Source organism: Eubalaena glacialis, chromosome 17 (assembly GCF_028564815.1).
Source record: "Eubalaena glacialis isolate mEubGla1 chromosome 17, mEubGla1.1.hap2.+ XY, whole genome shotgun sequence".
NCBI lineage: Eukaryota > Metazoa > Chordata > Mammalia > Artiodactyla > Balaenidae > Eubalaena > Eubalaena glacialis.
The window spans coordinates 89,264,238-89,283,582 of record NC_083732.1 but is presented as its reverse complement, the minus strand read 5'-3'; the positions used below and the strand labels follow the sequence as shown (position 1 = coordinate 89,283,582).

The following is a 19,345-nucleotide window of genomic DNA, read 5'->3' as shown; positions in this document are numbered from 1 at the left end:
TCGCAGCACATGATGGTCCTGCCAGCTTTCCCGTCCCTCCCCAAAAGGTCGCTTCTCAGCCATGACCCCGAGGCCGCTGGCTGTGGAAGCGGTGCATATATCTTCCTTTTTCCCACGAGCTGTGACCACGGATGACTGCTGGGGCCGGGCCTTCTCACTCCCTGACTCACTGCTGTATCCCATGGGTGGGGCTGTGCCTGAGCCGCTGGGCCTTTGACCTTTGTTGGGAGCTCTGACTTTTATGCCCTGGTATGGGGTCCGTTTTCAGAGATGTTCCAAGGATGGTCCCCTGAGATGAAGCCTGGTTAGCTGTGCCGGCTCTTCCTTCTCACAGATGTGAGGCCCCCCCCACCCCACCGTGTGGTGGGCCGGCCCGTCAGGCCTGCTTCTGGAGGTGTCTTCTGCCCACACCCCAGGGCCGCACCAGCTTTCCCTCAGAGTGTCTTGTCCATTCTTGACCTTCACAGTTTCACATCCTTATGTTTGAATGTATCTGGATCTTTAAAAATCTGGTCTGACAGTCTTTGTCTTACCTAGATTGCTGGTCCATTTATGTTTATGAAAATTATTATATTTGAATTTATTTTTACCGTCTTATTTCACACTTTATGTGTCCTGTTATTTGGGGACAGATTACTTTTTTCCTCCTTTCTTAACTTCTATTTTATTTTATTATTTATTTATTTATTTTTTGGCTGCATTGGGTCTTTGTTGCCGTGCACGGGCTTTCTCTAGTTGCGGGGAGCAGGGGCTACTCTTCGTTGCAGTGCACGGGCTTTCTCTAGTTGCGGGGAGCAGGGGCTACTCTTCGTTGCAGTGCACGGGCTTTTCATTGCGGTGGCTTCTCTTGTTGCAGAGCATGGGCTCTAGGCGCGCGGGCTTCAGTAGTTGTGGCTCGCCAGCTCTAGAGCGCAGGCTCAGTAGTTGTGGCGCACGGGCTCTAGAGCGCAGGCTCAGTAGCTGTGGTGCACGGGCTCAGTGGTTGTGGCTCGCCAGCTCTAGAGCGCAGGCTCAGTAGTTGTGGCGCACGGGCTTAGTTGCTCCGTGTGGCATGTGGGATCTTCCTGGACCAGGGCTCGAACCCATGTCCCCTGCACTGGCAGGCGGATTCTTAAACACTGCGCCACCAGGGAAGCCCTTAACTTCTTTTGGGTTGATCTTTTTTTATTTCTTTTTTTCTCCTCAACTAGATTGGAATTCATTCACTTGGCTTCCATAGTGGCTGCCCTGGATATTTCAACACACAGAATTCATTTATCAAAATCTAAATTAATTGATATTTTTACTCTCCTCCAAGCAATTCAGTGCTCTTCGAACACTGTGAGTCTGTTTAGTTCCATCCCAGGTATGGGCTGACCTCTCCCTCTCCCCCCGCAGCTCCTGCTTCCTCAGGGTGGGTGGGCTGGGTTTCCTAGTGGCCCTCGTTTACCTGATGCCTTCGGGGCCTCAGCCTTGGGGGTGTCTCCGAGAGGGTGATCACGTGGGTACATCCAAGGCTTTCTGTTCGCTCCCCTGCCTCTTCTAAGCAGTACAAATGCTCAAGATCAGCCAGGCCCTCAGATGCAGGCAGCAGAGGGGCGCCTTGATTTCCCCTGTTGCTGGTTTTACTTAGCTTTTGCCCTCTGAGGTTCCGAACTTTCTCCCTATCTCATCAATGGGTTAAAATTTTTTTTCAGTAGTTTAAAACTGTCATAATAGTGTGTTTGTTCTCTCTTAAGAGGGTTGGTCAAAGCTGTCTATTTCATCATTGTGACAGAAATGGCAGTGTTCTCTGAAGTCTTTACTCCCAGTAGGTCCTGGGGCAAGCCTCCTGTGTGTGTGTTGGTGGGGGGCGTGTCCCCTGCACGACGGGCCCCAGCTCTCCCAGTGGCCTGGCAGGCTTGGCCCTGCCAGGAAGGCACCGTCTCTTCTGCTACTGGAACTTGGCAGAAAGGAGTCTCTGACGGTCTGAGTTGATGAAACGTTCCTCATGTTTATCAGCGGTTTTCTGGAACCTTCAGCGAGGAACTGGATGGGCCATCCCCCTCCGGGCCCCCAGGAAGGGGAAGCCCCCTCAGGCGCTGTGTGACAGCAGGGCTTGGCCCAGGGCTCCTGCATAGGGCCCTGTGGGACCCGTGGGGTCTGTTACTGTGACTGCTGGCACCGTCCGCAGGTGTGCAGGGCCCAGATCTGTGCTTCCTGATGGTTTTCTGTCGGATAGAGAAAAGGTTTCCACTTTGTTTTCCTTTCCGACGTGTTTGGTTAATATTTCGTCCCACACTTCGGGTGAGTCCTGACGAAGCCTGTGGTCACCCCGTGCCTCCGCTCCCCTGGGCCTGAGAGCTGTGAGGATGACTGGGAACCACACATCACCCTCCCTCCTGCTCCGCTCCCTCCTCCCTGCTTGCTGGGTCGCGGGAGGGAGGCGTTGCTGCTGCTTCTGTGGGGGAAACCACATTTTACTGCTGTTTCTGAGACGTGACCTTGCCGACCTCGGGACTCCTTGCCGGTCAGCATCTCTGGGTTTCGCTGTTGACCCCTTGGACGCAGGCCCCCTCCTCTGCTGCCGCCTGAGAAGGGCTCCACCTCCTGGCTGGGCTACCTCTTCGCTGGGCTGTGTTCAGCGGCGTGGTCTGTCTGCTGGTGGGAATTGGCCAGCTTTGCATTCCAGAAATATCTGCTGGCCTTTCAGCCTTGGGGGCGGGGAGGTCCTCAGGGAGGCAGTCGGCTTATGGGAGCGACTCAGGCCACGGCAGGCAGGACCGCAAGGTTGTGCAGGCTGGCCCCTACCACCTTGCGTGGAGGTGGGGAGGACAGCAGGCCAGGGTGAGCAGGGCAGGGCTGGGCGGCCTCCTAGAGGCGGCTCCCATCTGTCTGGACACACCAGTGGGTGGAGGGTGCTGTTCAGTGTCCCAGTGCCCAGCCCTGCCCGCCGAGGGTACCGCCAGTGGCTGTGGGCTGCAGGGGTCTTGGGATGTCCTGCCCTTGCCGTGGCCTCTTCCCTGCCCTTGCTGTCTCTGCGCCCCGGGGGAGTGGGGTGCAGCACGGAGGCGGGCGTCCCGGGCCCCATCAGGCCTCAGGCTGTCGCTCCGGCGGGTGATGGGCGCCGTGCTCACACGTGTTCACACGCTCACGAGGCTCACACACCGCGCCACGCAGGCGGCACCGGGCAGAGCGTTCCCCTCGGCCCCCGGCCTGCAGGTTGCAGCTTCCTGGGGCTCGTGCTCCAAGCAGACCCCATCAGGAGCCGGCACAGAGCGTCTCTGTTCCAGAACTCGCGTAGGAAGTTGGAATCAAGAACCTTCTCGCCCACGTGTGACCGGAGCGTTCCTGCAGTGGGGGCGGGGAGGAGCGAGCGGCGGTCCGGCTGCCCCTCCGCAGCTCCGGCCTCAGCACCGGCCGGGTCTGTGGGACAAGGACGAGCTGACCTGCCCGCACAGCGGAGGAAGGGCGCCGAGCGACCACGTGGTGAGGTCGGTGGGCGGTGCGGCTGCTGAGAGCTCGGCGGGCACTCGGCAAAGGGCAGCCGTCGTCACATGCCAGTGAACTGTTTGTGAGTTTTTCGGTGTCTTTACTTCCCCTGCGCCAGGCGCTCTTCAGGAGGCGGGGCTGCGGAGCCCAGGTGCTGGGTCCAGGGGCTCCTCGTCCTCTTGAGCTAGGGCAGCGGGGCCCCGGGGCGGAGCCGGCCTCCGGCTCACCGACAGGGGGTCTTTGAGGGGCCTTGGCGGGGAGGGCGTCCCTCCTGCGGTGACGTTCAAGGGAGCAGACCTCCTTCAGGTGAGGGGTGTGCATGGAGCACTTTGGGGAGCCGGCTAGGACAGGGTGAGGGCGGCCCGGCCGACCCTGCCGGGAGCTTCCTTTCGCAGCCTCCCGTTAAATCACCCGTGGAAACAGGCAAAACATCCAGATCCGTAAGTGGGGAAGGCCCGAAGCGCGAGACTGAGCAGAAGAGCGGGGCAGGGAGACGCCAGGCGTCCGCGTCTCCACACCGGACCCACGGGAAGCCTGACCACCTGCCCCGGCGCCACCTTCGCCCGCTGGGCGGGTGAGAAGCGCCCTAGGAAACCACCGAGTCCTGGGCAGACGGCCTGTTGCCGCTCTTTTCTGTGCTTTCAGGCGTCCCACAGCGTTTTCAGGAGTTTCCTTTTCCTCAGGGACCCTCTGTCTGCTCCTGGGCGGGCTGTGGGCGGGGCTGCGCACGGTCCCACGTGGCCCCCGGAGTGAGTGTGAGAAGAGTCCGCGCTTCCACCCAGCTTCATGGAAGCAGCCAGGCCTTTCACTCCGGTGAGCGCTGCTGATTCACGGAGCGGAGGTCTGGGTGCTGGGGCGGGAATGCGCAGAAGGCACTGTTCTAATTCAGTGTGTTTTTAAACAATCACAACGAGGTTGAAGTAATCAGGAAACATCCTCTGCCTCGAAGCGCCACTGCTCCTCCTTCTGGAGGCCCCGTCTCTGTCCTGCACCCCCGCCCCCTCGCCGACGCCCCCGCATCGTCTTGTGGGGCTGAGGCAGCTGGGGGCTGGGGGCTCAGCCTGGAGGGGTCGGGAAAGGCTGCCCCGTGGGCGCTGGAGGCGACGGGAGGGCTGGCGTTGGCGTCGTGCAGAACGACAGCCCTGCTGCGCCGTCCTCCTCTGGGAGCCAGGGCGCTGTGCGCCTGGAAGGTTTGGGGAGCCCGAACAGGACGCTGGTGTTTGGCTGTTCCCGTCACAGGCCAGCTTGTGTCCCAGACCTTGGCTCGTGAACATGTGATAGAGATTTTGTTCTCTCTAAACGGTTCTGCGGGGGCTCTGGTGCTGTTTTGTTGGTGAGGAAAGCCCAAGGAGGTGAGGGGTTGGGGACGCACACCGCGGGTGAGCAGAGCAGGGTCTGTGTGTCCTGATTGCCTGTCATGCGACCCCGAGGCCGGGCAGAAGCCACGTGCTGTCCCCAGGGTGGCAGCTTTCCGAGAGCTTGAAGGGCAGCACCAGCCTCCGAGATTCACTTTACGTTGCGTCCAGTTGACTCCAAACAGCAGTGTCCTTTCTGTGTGGGGGACGGTCTGACATCCTTTCCCAGAAAGGTCTGAAAAGCTGGTTCTGACCTACGGGTTGATTCCATGACTTGCTGACGGGTTGGGCCACAATTTTCAGCATAACAGCGTGGCCCGTGCATTTGGGGGGTGGGGGTGGGGAGGTCAGTGAGAACAGCTGCAGCGGGAGGTGTGGAGGCGGAAATGCCAGCCCGGCCTGTTGGCTGAGCGGGGAGAGCGGGGCCTTGTGCCGCCAGCCCACACGAAACTGAGATGGGCTCATTGTTCAGAACTTGGAAAACGTATTAAAAACAGCATGGAGAATGGAACATAGGCCTTCTGGAAATGATGGCTGAGTAGAGGCTTGTTTATTCTTCTTTCCTCCCCGAAACTCACTGAAATGGACAAAAAGAATGAAAAATAGGGAACAGGATTTAATCTACAGTGAATCTAAGGAATAGCCACAGCCAGAGGAGGATGTCAGCCAGACAGGGAAGACGAACGAAAGCCAGAGCCTTGAGCAGGGCTGAGTTTTCGCCCAACAAAGAGGATTTTGGGGGCACCGTTGACATTTACTTGGCAGAATGGGGTCTGTGGTTTGGGTGGGCCTTGGGGTAAACCGGATGTGGGTGGGCATCTGGTGAGAGAGGAGCTGAAGGAGGAAGGCCCAGGTGCTCCAGCCGCATTTTCTACAAGATCCAGACTGCTAAGTGGTGAGATGGGGAAGAAGAGAGGGGAATCGGCACTCCCTGTGGACATGCTGGCCTCTGGCAGTGCCTTGGGCCGTGTCCCCCGTACTGTGGGGGCTGACAAGAGGCTTCCCAGTGAGTCACCTGGCAGGCAGGCAGACAGTCACCCGAAGGAGCTTTTGCAGGAGGGCCTTCGGATGCCCGTGGAGCCGCCTTCCCACCTGCCCCCTCGCAGCACCAGTCAAGACTGAGGTCCCAGTGTTGACTCAGAAGCCAGGAGACTCTTGCTGGAGCCAGAGGGAAGAAACTTCTGGCCGTGTTTGGGGGTGTCGCTGTGTGGCTCTTGAGAGAGCCAGCCTGAGCAGAGAATAGGGGAGAGCGGCCCGGGCCTTCCTAGGAACCGGATAGCCCTACTGGGCACGGGTGCTGGCTGCTCTGTCTTCAGTTTGAGTTGGGTTTCTGTCACTTGCAACCAAAAAATGTCCTAAGACCAGAAACTCATTTCCAGAGCAGAACCTGTAAGGAAGCTTGGCAGTCGAGCGTTCTGGAACAACACAGCTGGTGGGCGCTCCCCGGCTCAGTCCTGTCTCTGCCCTCGTTTATAGACGAGCAGTGATGAGGAGCCAGCGTGGGACCCTCCTGTAGATACCGGAGGGAGGAGAAGGCGGCCCCGGGGGCGGGAGCGGAGCTCAGCTATGCACAGGAGAAGGGGGCTCAGGGGGACAGGGTGCGGGGAGAGGGCGCTGGCAGAGCTGAGAAAGGAGCTGGGGGACAAGGGCTGTGACGGACGTGAGAGCCCTACGAGTAACGGCAGACAGCGAGAAGAGCAAGTCCCCAGGACAGCTGCTTGCAGAGAACATGCCGTGCGGCACGGAGAGAAGCAGACGGAAGACAGTTGGAAGATGGTCCGAGAGGCGCCGCGAGGCACCGGGCAGCGGGGCGTCCAGGGAGGACACGAGACCCCCTGGGGTGGAGGGGGTGGCTTTGCGCCTTGAGAGTCACGTTTGGGAAGAATTGGGCAGCGCGGCTCAGGACCTGGTGCCCAAATGGAACCCTCTGTAAAGCGTGGACCACCGCCCTCTGCTCAGGTTGGGGGGCGCTGTGCACAGGCGGGTGAGGGGGGCCCTCCAGGAGCTCCCCGGGCCAGGCCGGGCTGGGGCACCCGCGGGAGGAGGGTCCCTAAGGGCCGAGCGTCTGCATAGATTGGCGTTTGCAGGGGATATTTGTCTCTTCTCCCCATTTTACTTCCTTATTTGGTCATTTATTTATATCAGTATGGACTTACGGATATCCTTTTATACTTTGGGTTATAATCGGAATGACTTTTTTTTTTCCCTCAAAATGTTCCAGCTTTGGTCATTGGGAGCTCTTTTATTTAGCACCATTGTCCCTTTGGCAGACGCCTTCATCGTGGGGTTTTGTTTTTGTCTTAAGTCTTCCTTACTTTCTGACTCTACGGGATCTTCCAGGATCATCTTTTTTTTTTTTTAATTTATTTATTTAATTTATTTATTTTTGGCTGCATTGGGTCTTTGTTGCTGTGCGCGGGCTTTCTCTAGTTGCGGCAAGTGGGGGCTACACTTCGTTGCTGTGCGCAGGCTTCTCATTGCGGTGGCTTCTCTTGTTGTGGAGCACGGGCTCTAGGCACGCGGGCTTCAGTAGTTGTGGCTCGTGGACTAGAGTTTGCAAGCAAGAGCGCCAGAGAGCAGAGAACAGCAAACAGAGAGAACTTGGAGATGTGCAGAGGGTCTCTCTTAGTTTCCAGCAGAGTGTTGATCAGTGTGTGGGTGTGGGGAAACCACCAGAGGCCAGGGAAAGAGTCACTCAGAAGGATTAAAGGGAACAGTACCCAGAGCTGTCACAACATTGTGAAGAGTGCCTTGTCATCAGGCAGACTGAAAACCTTCATAATTCACAGGGCACTGGGCAGACTACTCAGTGGAGAACAGCTAGCCCTGGAATAAATGCTGCTATGTGCCCCTGAACAATCTTAGAAACAAGAACCAAAAGTTTCACACTGTTTCCAAGTAACTGTATCCCCAAACAAAGCTCAAAAATATTTATAGGAATACAAAAATATACAGCTTACAAAAGGGTAAAATTCACAGTGTCTGGCATCCAATCAAAATTACCAGGCGTAGAAAGAAACAGGAAAATACAACTCATTAGGCAGGGAAAATTCAGTTGAAACGGATGCAAAACTGACTCAGATGTTAGATTTAGCAGACAAGGTCATTAAAGCAGTTATTATAACTACACTCTATATGTTCAGAAAGCTCAAGGAAATATTTGAGACTTTAAGCAGAGACCTGGTGAAGTAAAGACACTGAACTAAAGATCCAAATTAAACTTCTAGGTTTGACACTAAAATGTCTGAATGCAAAACACACTGGATGGGATTAACAGCAGTTTAGATGTTGCAGAAGAAAAGATTAGTGAACTTGAAGACAAAGCAGTAAGAACTATCTGAACTAAAACAAGGAGGGGAAAAGTACTCTTAAGTAAACAATGCAAAAAAACGAGCATGACTGAGCTGTGGGGCAGTGGGCAGAGGCTAAGATTTGTGTAATTGGAGTTCCCAAAGAGGGAGGGAGGGACAGAAAAACTACTTGAAGAAATGATAGCTGAAAAGCCTCCAAATTTTATGAAAACTATAAACCTAGATCAAACAATCTTAAACTCTGAGGACAAGGAACATGCACAGACACACCATAATCAAATCGCTCCAAGTCAGTGATGGAGAGAAAGGTCTTAGAAGCAGCCAGAAAAAAAGACATAATTACACACAGAGGAACAAAGATACAGACGATGGCAGATTTCTCTTTGGAAACAATGCAAATGAGGAGACAGTGGAGCACCCTGTGCAAGTGCTGAATGAAAACTGTCCGCCTAGGAGCCGACACCAGGGTAAATATCTCTAAAATGAAGGTGAAATAAAGATACTTCAAACAATCAAAAGCTGAAAGACCTTCACAGCATGAAATGTTATAGGAAATTCTTCAGGCTGCAGGAAACTGAAACCAGATGGAAATCTGGATCTATGTGAAAGAATGGAGAGTCCTGGAAACGTACCTACATGACTAAATATATGACACTTTCTTATTATTTAATTCTCTTTAAATGGCATCTCTTTAAAACATAATTATTTAACTAAAAATAAGAACAATTTAGCAGAGTCGGGGGATTGTAACATAAATAGAATAAAATGTATGACAAAAATGGCACAAAGGACAGGAGAAATGGCAAACTCATATGCTTGAAGAAATATAATTTCACTTGAAGGCAGACTATGATCAATTGAATATGCATGCTACAAACCCCAAAGCAGCTACTAAAATAGCAAAACAATGAATTACATACAGCTGATAAGTCAACAGTGGAGATAAAATTGAATCACATAAAATAATTCAAAAGAAGGCAGAAAAAGAGGAAAAGGGGGAACAAAGAACAGATGGGAGAAATCAAAAACAGGAAACGAGGGTAGATTTCAACATAACCTTGTCAACAATCACAAATATAGATGGTTTAAACACCCCAATTAAACAGCAGAAATTGTCAGATTGCATAAAAAAGCATGACCCAATTATATGCTGGCTTACCCAGTAAACCCACTTTAAATATCAAGAGACAAATAGGTTAGTAAAAGAAAGGCAAAAGAGATACAATTCTAATGCTAATGGAAAGAAAGCTGGACCTGCTATAATAATATCAAATGTACTCATTCCAGAGCAAAGAAAACTACCAGGTAAAGCTATTTCATAATGATAAAGAGGTTAATTCCTCAAGAAGATACTATAAATTTTATGTACTTAATAACAGAGCTATGAAACATGTGAAGCAAAAACTTAGAGAACTGCAAAAAGAAATAGGCAAAGCCACAATTATAGTTGGAGCTCTCAGTACCCTTTCCTCAGTAACTGATGAACAGGTAGACAGAAAATTAGTGTTGGCACAATCAACCAACTTGACCTGATTAATATATATAGAGCATTCCACCCAACAGCATGTTTTTTCCAGTGCATATGAAATATTTACTAAGATAGACCATTTTTCTGCACCATAACTTTTTTGACAAAAACAGTATTAAATTAGAAACTATAAAAATATCTGGGACTTCCCTGGTGGCACAGTGGATAAGACTCCGCGATCCCAATATAGGGGGCCTGGGTTCGATCCCTGGTCAGGGAACTAGATCCCACATGGATGCCGCAACTAAGAGTTTGCGTGCCACAACTAAGGAGCCCGCCTGCTGCAACTAAGACCCGGCACAACCAAATAAATAAATATTAAAAAAAAAAAAATCTGGAAAATCACCAGCTATTGGGAAAGTAAATAACATACTTCTGTATAATCCACAAGTCAAAGGAGAAATCAAAAGGGAAATGAGACAGCTTTTGAACTGGGTGAAAATGAAAATATAGCATATCAAAATTTGTGGGATATCGTGATAGCTGTACTCTAAAGGAAATTTTATAACACTAAATGCCTAAATTGGATTAAAATTTTAAAAGGTCGCAAATCACTGAACTCAACTTCTACCTTAAATTAGAAAAAAAGCAAATTAAATCCAAAAGAATGCAAAGAAAGGCAGTAACAGATCGAAGCGGAAATTAAACAAAGCAGAAAAATAATAGAGAAAACTGATAAAGTGGAAAACTGTCTTTTTTTAAACAAGGTCAGTAAAATTGACAAGCTTTTGACCAAACTGATTAGGTAAAAGAGTGAAAAGACATAAATTACCTATATCAGGAACAAAAGAGATGGCATCACTACAGATTCTATTGATCTTAAAGAGATAATATAGGAATACTATAACAACTTTATGCCAATAAATTCGACAACTTATATGAAGGGGACAAATTCGTTGAAAGACAAAACCCACTAAAGCTCACTCAAGAAAATGCGTGCCCAGATGGCTTCACTGGTGTATTCTACCAAACATTTGAGGAAGAAATAATAGCAATTCTGCACAGACTCTCCCAGAAAATTGAGAGGAGGGAATATTTCTCAAATCATTTTATTTTGCCAGTATTATCTTGATACCAAAACCAGACAGACATCACAAGAAGAATGAAGTACAGACTAATCTTCCATATGAACATAGATGCAGAAATTCTTAACAAAATTTTATTTTGTTAACAATATATAATATATACAATATATATACGTGATACAACAATATATAAAAGTGATAATATATCCTGACCAATTGGGATTTGTCCAAGGAATACAGGGTTGGTTTAACATTAGAAAGTTAGTCAATGGAATTCAACTATTCTGAAACCAAAAAAGAAAACTCATGTGATCATTTCAGTAGACATGGTAAAAACGATTTACAAAATCCAACATCCATTTCTGATTTTTAAAAAACTCCGCAAACTAGGAATTCAAGGAAATTTCTTCAACCCAACACAGGACATTTATGAAACATCTGCAGTTAACATCATACTTTTTAAAAAATAAATTTAATTAATTAATTAATTAAATTTTATTTTTGGCTGCGTTGGGTCGTCATTGCTGCACGTGGGCTTTTCTCTAGTTGCGGCGAGCGGGGGCTACTCTTCGTTGCTGTGTGCGGGCTTCTCGTTGTGGTGGCTTCTCTTGTTGCGGAGCACGGGCTCTAGGCGTGCGGGCTTCAGTAGTTGTGGCACACGGGCTCTAGAGCACAGGCTCAGTAGTTGTGGCGTATGGGCTTAGTTGCTCCGCGGCATGTGGGATCTTCCCGGACCAGGGCTAGAACCCGTGTCCTCTGCATTGGCAGGCGGATTCTTAATCACTGCGCCACCAGGGGAGTCCAACATCATACTTAATAGTGAGGCACTGGCTGCTTCCCCTGAGATCAGGAATGAGGCAACTGTGTCTGCTCTTACCCATCCTAGTCAGCATCTTAGCGGAGGTTCTAGCCAGGGCAGGGAAGGAAGAAAAAGAAAACGATCCATATTGGAAAGGAAGAAGTAAAATTGTCTGTGTTCACCACTGACATGATCATCTATGTAGAAATTCTAATGAAATTTTTGAAAGGGAGGGCACAATTAGAGCTAATGAGTGAGTTTAGCAAGGTTACCAATATGCAAAACCAAATGATATACTTCTGTACTAGTAACGAACAATTGGAAATTGTTTTATATTTTGTTAGTGTCAAAAATATGAAATACAGGTAAATTTGACTAAATATGTACAAGATCTCTGCACTAAAAAAAAACTACAAAACATTGCTGAGAGAAACTAGTAACTAATGGAGAGATATGCCCTGTTCACAGATTTGAAGACTCAGAATTATTACGATGTTAGTTTTCTTCATGTTGATGGGTAGATTCAATGCAACTGCAAGCAAAATCATAGCAACCTATTCTGGAGAAACTGAGAAGCTGATTCTGAAATTCATATGGAGATGCAGAGGACCTAGAATAATTAAAACAACTTCGAAAATGAAGAGCAAAGTTGGAGGGCCAACACTACCTGATTTCAGACCCAGGGCATTTGAGTCACCAAGATGAGGTGTCTATCCCAGATTGGAGAAGGCTTTCTGGAGGAGGTGATGCCTTAGCTGGCACTGAAACGAGGAGGGCAGCCAGATGCACTGGAGGTGGTAGCCTTGCTGCTCTGGACCAGCCGGGAAGGATGGCAGATGAGTGAAAGGAGGTGCACGGGTTGAAGACATTGATTTGAGTTGCTCTCAGGTTGTGGTAGGTACCTTTTACTTTTTCCAAAATTTCACTAACGGTGCTGTTTTAATTTTTTTTTTTTTTTAATGTTGAAGCCATACAAGAAGGTCACCTATTTTCTCTTAGACAATTAGAAAGACTTGTTTCATTTTTTAAAAATGGCATTCCTGGCAGTCTTAAGCATTCCTGGTAGTTGTGTGGACACTCCAGTGGTGGGAAGGAGGCGGCTGGGAGCCTGTTCTCCAGCCCAGGAACTGAGTGACGTCGGGTGGGACATGGGGCGTCACAGCCCTCCTGGGCCTTAGAGGAAGTGTCTGATTGGCCTGCAGCGCCCCTTGCCCCTGGGCCCCTGGCTGGCTGTGTTCCCACCTCGTGCCCTGATCCTGTTTTGTCCCCGCCTTGATTAGCGCAGCTAGGGTCTGTGGACCGGCCTCGTCCCGCCCGCAGCCGGGAGGAGGACGGGGCGCAAGGGGCAGGTGTCCCCTGCGACGCTGCTGCTCCTCGGCTCTTCAGACGTTTTACTGAAGTGAGGCTCGTGGACAAAAAGGTGTGAAAGCGACGGCATGGAACTCCGAGAGCTCTTTTTTTTTTAAATTTATTTATTTATTTTTGGCTGCATCGGGTCTTAGTTGCGGCCTGTGGGATCTTTCGTTGCGGCGCACGGGCTTCTCTCTTCTCTAGTTGTGGCATGCAGGTTTTTCTCTTCTCTAGTTGTGGCACGCGGGCTCCAGGGCATGTGGGCTCTGTAGTTGTGGCGCGTGGGTTCCAGAGTGCGTGGGCTCTGTGGTTTGCAGCATGCAGGCTCTCTAGTTGAGGCGTGCGAGCTCAGTAGTTGTGGCGTGCGAGCTTAGTTGCCCCATGGCATGTGGGATCTTAGATCTCTGACTAGGAATCGAACCTGCATCCCCTGCATTGGAAGGCGGATTCTCTACCACTGGACCACCAGGGAAGTCCCTCTGAGAGCTTTTATAAACCAGCACATGCGCAACGGTGGCCCTGCCCCTTGGGACCACCTGGCACTACCCGGCATAGAGGCGGCTGCTTCTGACGCATGCCCGCAGAGGCTCGTGTGCCTGATGTTGAACTTATGTAAGGGGATCGTGCTGGTGACTCCAGTGTGTCAGGCTCCTGTCTCTCACCCCCCGGGAGCCACACCCATGTTGTTGGGGGCAACTCCCATGTGCCATTTCTGCTGTGATGGACATTTGGCAGTTTCCCGTTGCGGCTGCTGGGAATGCCATGTGCAGGTCTTGGTGAGCGGCCATGTGGCCTCTGCTGGCCCCTATCGCTGGAAGTGGCAGCCCTGGATGACAGGGCCTCGGGGTACGTGCAGCCTAGGAGGTGCTGCCAACCCGGTTGGAGGGTGTTAACCAGTGTCCTGCAGCCGGTGAGCCTCCACACTCTTGCCAGCGTGGGATAGGTTTTCTTTTCCATGCTAGCCATTCTGGTGGGCACGCTAGTGTCCCATTGTGCTTTTAATTAGCATTTCCCGATGACTAAGGAGGTGGAGCACACTTCTGTGTGTTTATTAGTCATTTAGGTTTTTTTGTTGTTAAGTGTGCTTTCAAGTCTTTTGTCCTTTTTTCTATTGATTATGTTTTTTTCTTATTTATTTCTAGGAATCTTTTATATGTTCTGGAAATAGTCCTTTGTCAGATCAGATAATGTACACACATTTATGTAATGTATTATACATACTCTAGGCATCAAATATCTCCTACCCTGGATTTGTCTTTTTTCTTGTAATGGAAAAAATTTATTTTTAAAAATTTTATCGAAGTATAGTTGATTTACAATGTTGTGTTAATTTCTGCTGTACAGCAAAGTGATTCAGTTATACATATATATATTCTTTTTCATATTCTTTTCCATGATGGTTGATCACAGGATATTGAATATAGTTCCCTGTGCTCTGCAGCAGGACCTTGTTGTTTATCCATTCATTATATCCTAGTTTGCATCTGCTCATCCCAAACTCCCAGTCCTTCCCTCCCCCACCCCCCCCTTTGCCAACACAAGTCTGTTTTCTATGTCTGTGAGTCTGTTTCTGTTTCGTAGATAAGTTCATTTGTGTCGTAGTTTAGATTCCACATACAAGTGACATCATATGGTATTTGTCTTTCTCTTTCTGACTTACTTCGCTTAGTATGAAAATCTCTAGGTCCATCCATGTTGCTGCAAATGACATGATTTCATTCTTTTTTATGGCTGAGTAATAGTCATAATGGTAAAAATTTATAAGCAGAGGTTCTTAATATTATAGTCCAATTTGTTAATGTTTCTTTTGTGGTTAGTGGCTTTTTGTGTCTGATTATGTGCACCTACTCTAAAACCACAAAGATTTTCTTCTGCATTTTTTCTAAAAGTCTTACTGTCTTACTTTTAATGTTCAGAGCATCAGTTTACCTAGAATTGAGTTTAATGTATTGGATGAGGTAGGGGTCAAGGCTCATTGTTTCCCATGTGTAAATTGTGTCAATGCAGCACCGTTTTTGAACAGCCCCCTCTGTCCTAAATCTGGGGGCCTTGCGTGTGCATAGATCACCCTTGAGTGTTGCCCAGTCGAGGGCGGGCCGTGTGCCTCTCACTTGCGGACACGGTAGCACCAGGTGGGGAGTGCTGTCCCTGTTCACCAGGCAAGAGCACTGCTCTCAGAGGGGGCAGGCAGCTTGCCTAGGGCCAGCTGGCGAGGGGGTCTGGATGCCCTCCGCGGGGGCTGGGCAGGGGCCGGATCCCGGCTGGGGTTCAGGGTCGGGTGCAGGAAGCTCAGGGACCAGCTCAGGCGTGAGTGTGCCTCGTTCTCGCCGGCGACCTGGGCCATGAGGGGCTAGGCTGGGAGTTACTGGTTCCCCAAACCCAAAGGCGTAGTAATGTGGCTTCTGCTCTCTCTCAGGGCGGTGCCTTCCCGACTGATGCTGAGGGCATCCCACTGACCTGCTGACATCCGTCCACCCGGGTCCTCAGGAAAAGGCTGCGATGTCCCAGACACAGGACTATGAATGCGAGAGCCATCATGCTGGCCTGCAGGAATCTCGGATTTCAGGATCTAGCACGAGGTAAGGAGGCTGACTTACCGGGGGCCAGGGAAGCAGGAGGCTTTTCCTCGGCTTGTCAGTGCTGTCCTGCCTGCTTACGCGGCCTGGCCCCACTCTCCTCCACGAGGAGCTGTGTGCTGCCTTCTGAATCTGGCATCCCCGGGGAGCCCCACCTCCTGTCGCCAGCGGGCTGCAGAGCAGGGAGGGCTTCTCCTCGGGCAGTGGACACCCTGCCAGCCCTCAGCTGGGCCCAGCCCCTTAGGCGCCCTCTGGGCATCCACGCTGAGGCAGGCGGCCACAGATGATCACTTGCGTTTTTCTAATTTATGGCTTTATTTGGGAATAATTCCACAAGTTGCACGAACAGGAAGAGTGCTCTGAGCGTCAGGTCCCCTTACCCAGATTCATGCTCTGTGCCGCCGTGCGGCCGCTGCTCCTTCCACAAACAGCACTGTTCTGAGCCATCTGGGGGGCACGCACATCCAGCCCCGTGTTTGCGCACGTCTCCCAGGACAGGAGGCGCCGTGCGTAAATCTGTGCGATGGGAAGCACCCGCCTCCTCTGCCGCCTGGTCCGGCTTTGGCCGCTGGCTCCTTGCCGTCCTTCATGGCGTTTCCGGCCCCTCCAGCACCGCTTACCCCGAGTCTGCTGCACGTCTCCTTTGTGTTTTGTAACCTGGAAGATTTCCACTTCCTTTCTCTGCCTTTTGTGACATAGACGCTTTTTCAGGGAAGTCAGCCTTGTTAAGATAGAGCACTCGGTTTGGTCTTTCTGATGATTTCTGAGCAGAGTGTGTCCTTCTGCAGGTTCACGGCCGCCTGCTGCCCACCTGCTCTCGGGACAATGGCTGTTTGCCTCGCTGCCGTGCTCCTCGCCAGTTCCGGGGCTTCCACCGTTTCTTCCTTGACCTGGGCCTTCCTGGGGTGGGTGCGGAGCTGGACGGCTTCCCAGCCACGGCACCCGGTCCACACCGGCCGGCCAGTGCCCACCGTCCCTCGGGAGCCCCTCCTCCCCATTGCTGTGTTCACTTGTGGATCCCTCTCAGTGTGGAACCACAAATTCCGTTCTGTTTTACGTGGTTTGTCGTTCATCCCGCACTTAATGACTTGGTGCTCTGCTGTACCAGATGGGCCGGTGAGACTCCTCCAGGCTGGCCCCTGTGATTCCTGGTGGCTTCCCCGGGCTCCAGGTGCATCCTGTGCTGCCTCCCCCCCACCCCCCGTCACCTGTTTCTCTGAGGGGCCCCGTTCCCCAAGGGAAGACTAGGGTCTAAGGACCAGCACGTGTGCTCGTGGCTCCTGCGATATGTGTGTTTCTTGACCCTTTAGCAGAAGGACTAGAAACGCTGAGTTCGCGCGGGCATCTCCAGTCCCGGTCCTTTTCTGGGGCGTTTTCTTGCCACCTCCTGTACCACAGCCCTGCTCCTCCTCCAGGAGAGCCCTGTTTCCAAGAGCCTCAGTGCAGTGACTCGTTTGTTCAACTGATAATATGTCCAAGGTGGTTTCAAAGTCGCTTGCCCATTCTGCTACAGAGTATATATATACACGTACTAGAAAAATGTTCAGGATTTATTTGCATGCCCACACGCGCCCTCCACCCAGGAGCAGGAATGGAGTCTGGTCCTGTGTTCACACTGGGTTAGCTTTCTTTTCCCTCTTGTTGTGGTTATGAGGTTCATCGAAATACAGTTGCGTTCGTTTGTTTCAGTTTGAGGTTTTTTTCCTCTCCCTTTCCATTCTTATTGATTTAATTTTGTTTTGGTTTGTTTTGGTTTGGTGTTTTTGGCCGTGCCCACTCGGCTTATGGGATCTTAGTTCCCCAACCAGGGATTGAACCTGGGCCCCCGGCAGTGCAAGCGCCGAGTCTTAACCCCTGGACTGCCAGGGAAGTCCCTAATTTTGTTTTTTAAACATGTAGACCCTTAACATGCTTTCAAAAGACAGAACTATTCAAAAGGTATTTATATTCAGAGAAGGAGCCCCCAGACCTTCTCCGTGCCCCCACCTACCTCTTGCAGGAGGTTTTCTGGTTTATCTCCTATGTTTCTGTTTGGAAGGGTGCCCTGGACCTCGGGCCCCAGAGGTGGCCCCCTTCGCAGCCTCCTGGGTGTGGCGGCCCAGCAGTCCTGTGTTCAGTGCAGGCGTTTCCAGTTAGCATGCAGTTAGGAGCGATGCTGCGGTGAGAGCCTGGTGCTTGTGTCATTTGTGTGTCTTCAGGGAAATTGGGGTAGGGGTTGCTAGGCTGGAGATGTCGTGCCCTCACGTGCCCTCTGTGGGGCCCTGCACGCTGCCCCCGTCTGCCCACAGCCTCCCCCAGGACGAAGCTCGGGCCTGGATGTGGTGCCCGGGGGCTGGGGGCCTCAGTGTGGCGCGGGTTTTATGTCTGATGCCAGGTGAAGTGGGACATTTCACATATGTTATTTACTTTGTGAATTGTCTATTCTTATCTTTTGCCCGTTTTCTTATAGTATATTTGTTTTTTTCTTGTTCAAATTTATGTATTAAGTATATGAACCTTTTATCTGCAATTTATATTGCAAATATTTAATATTCTCACCAAATGTGTCCAAAGAAACCAAATCTTTTTTACTTTACAATCGACTGATTTTTTTTTAGTGCCTCTGGGTTCTTAGTCACTGCTAGGCGTGAGCTTCCTGTGTGTGGCGTGAGCCAGGGGCCAGCGTCGCCCTCCTGCCCAGAGACCTCAGCTTCCAGCACCGTTCGCTGGAGAGGCTGCCCCTTCCCTGGTGAACGGTCCTGCCTCTCCTGTTGCAGGATCCCCACTGCAGGGGCTGTGCTTGGTCACACTCGCCTCCCTTTCACCTGGCAGATTGCCTGGGACATACTTGGCACTCGTGAGGCTCTTCCGGGAAGTAAGTATTTGAACAGGTTATTGTCTGCGAGCAAACATCTCTACGACTTGGAGAAAAGAGGCAGGTCGTCCGCGCAGCCTGCCCGGCACACGGGGAGAGGCCGCGGCCGGCGTCACACCCAGGAAACCGCTGTCATCTTGAATCTTCGGCTCTGTCCCCAAATGGCTCATTCTTTCCTACCCAATTCATGTTAGACATCGTCGCCAAATCAATCTCCCTCGAACTCCATTCTGATGGTGTGGGTGGGTCACTGATAAGTCTGTCACCCACAGGTCCCGACCCTTCCTACTGGCAGGGAAGCCCCAGAGTGGTTTCAGCACCATTCCTCCATCACGCGCCCGGGGACGAGGTCTGCCCTCCCCACTCTGCCACAGGGTCTGCTCGGGCCCCGCTCGCTCCCGGCCCTCCCCAGGCTCCAGGTTCCAGCACATTCTCTGCCCCCTGGGTCCCCGGGGGACTTGGTTCAGTGCTGTAGGGAGCGCCCAGAACGTTCTTCTGAAAAGGCGGGGTCCTGCCCACGTGCACACAGGGATGCGCTGAAAAGGGAACAGACGCTTTTCTTTATTCAGAGAGAATTATCGCCATTAAATTCATTTGAAGTGTATTTAGAGCAAAAATAAGAATTATTATTGCTTCCCTGGGGCTCAGAGTGTTCAGTCCAGTGCTTTCTGAGCACCTCTGCTGGGTCAGCCCTTCCTTGGGTAGCGTCTGCCTTTTGTCCCAGCTGATCCCATGCCGCGGCCCAAGGGGAGAGCAGGCTGTCAGCTGAGGGCAATCTCGGAACCTCAGGGCTTCCTTCTTCACGGGAGCAAGACCCCCAGCTCCTGGCCTGGTCTCCAGGCGCCTTCGTCCCTGGGTGGGGGGCGCCCTCGGGCAGTGCCCGCCAGCCTCCAAGCCTGGTGGCACCCATATCCTCTGGCTGAATGCGGGGCGCCCGCTGAGCTGCGCTGGCAGTGCCTTCCATCCTAGGGCAGTGCAGGCGGCCGCAGCTTCCTGGTTAAAAATACCCAGTTCCCAAAGTTAGAAGTTTGCTCCATCTTCTGTGTGGACGATGGCCAGCTGGCGACCGTGGGGATCCAGGCAGGAGGGGGCGAGAG

At 51.4% G+C, this 19,345-nt stretch overlaps 1 protein-coding gene across 6 annotated transcripts in view; it reads left to right on the top strand.

Annotated features, from left to right (window-relative positions):
- The window catches only part of ARHGAP39 (Rho GTPase activating protein 39), a 79,871-nt gene that overhangs the window by 26,550 nt on the left and 33,976 nt on the right, over positions 1 to 19,345 (top strand). For all 6 annotated transcript variants that reach the window (XM_061172138.1, XM_061172137.1, XM_061172136.1 and 3 more), the window contains exon 2: positions 15,235 to 15,397. In XM_061172138.1, the coding sequence (XP_061028121.1) occupies positions 15,318 to 15,397 (80 nt within the window). In that variant the 5' untranslated portion in view covers positions 15,235 to 15,317. The remainder of the gene's footprint in view (positions 1 to 15,234; positions 15,398 to 19,345) is intronic.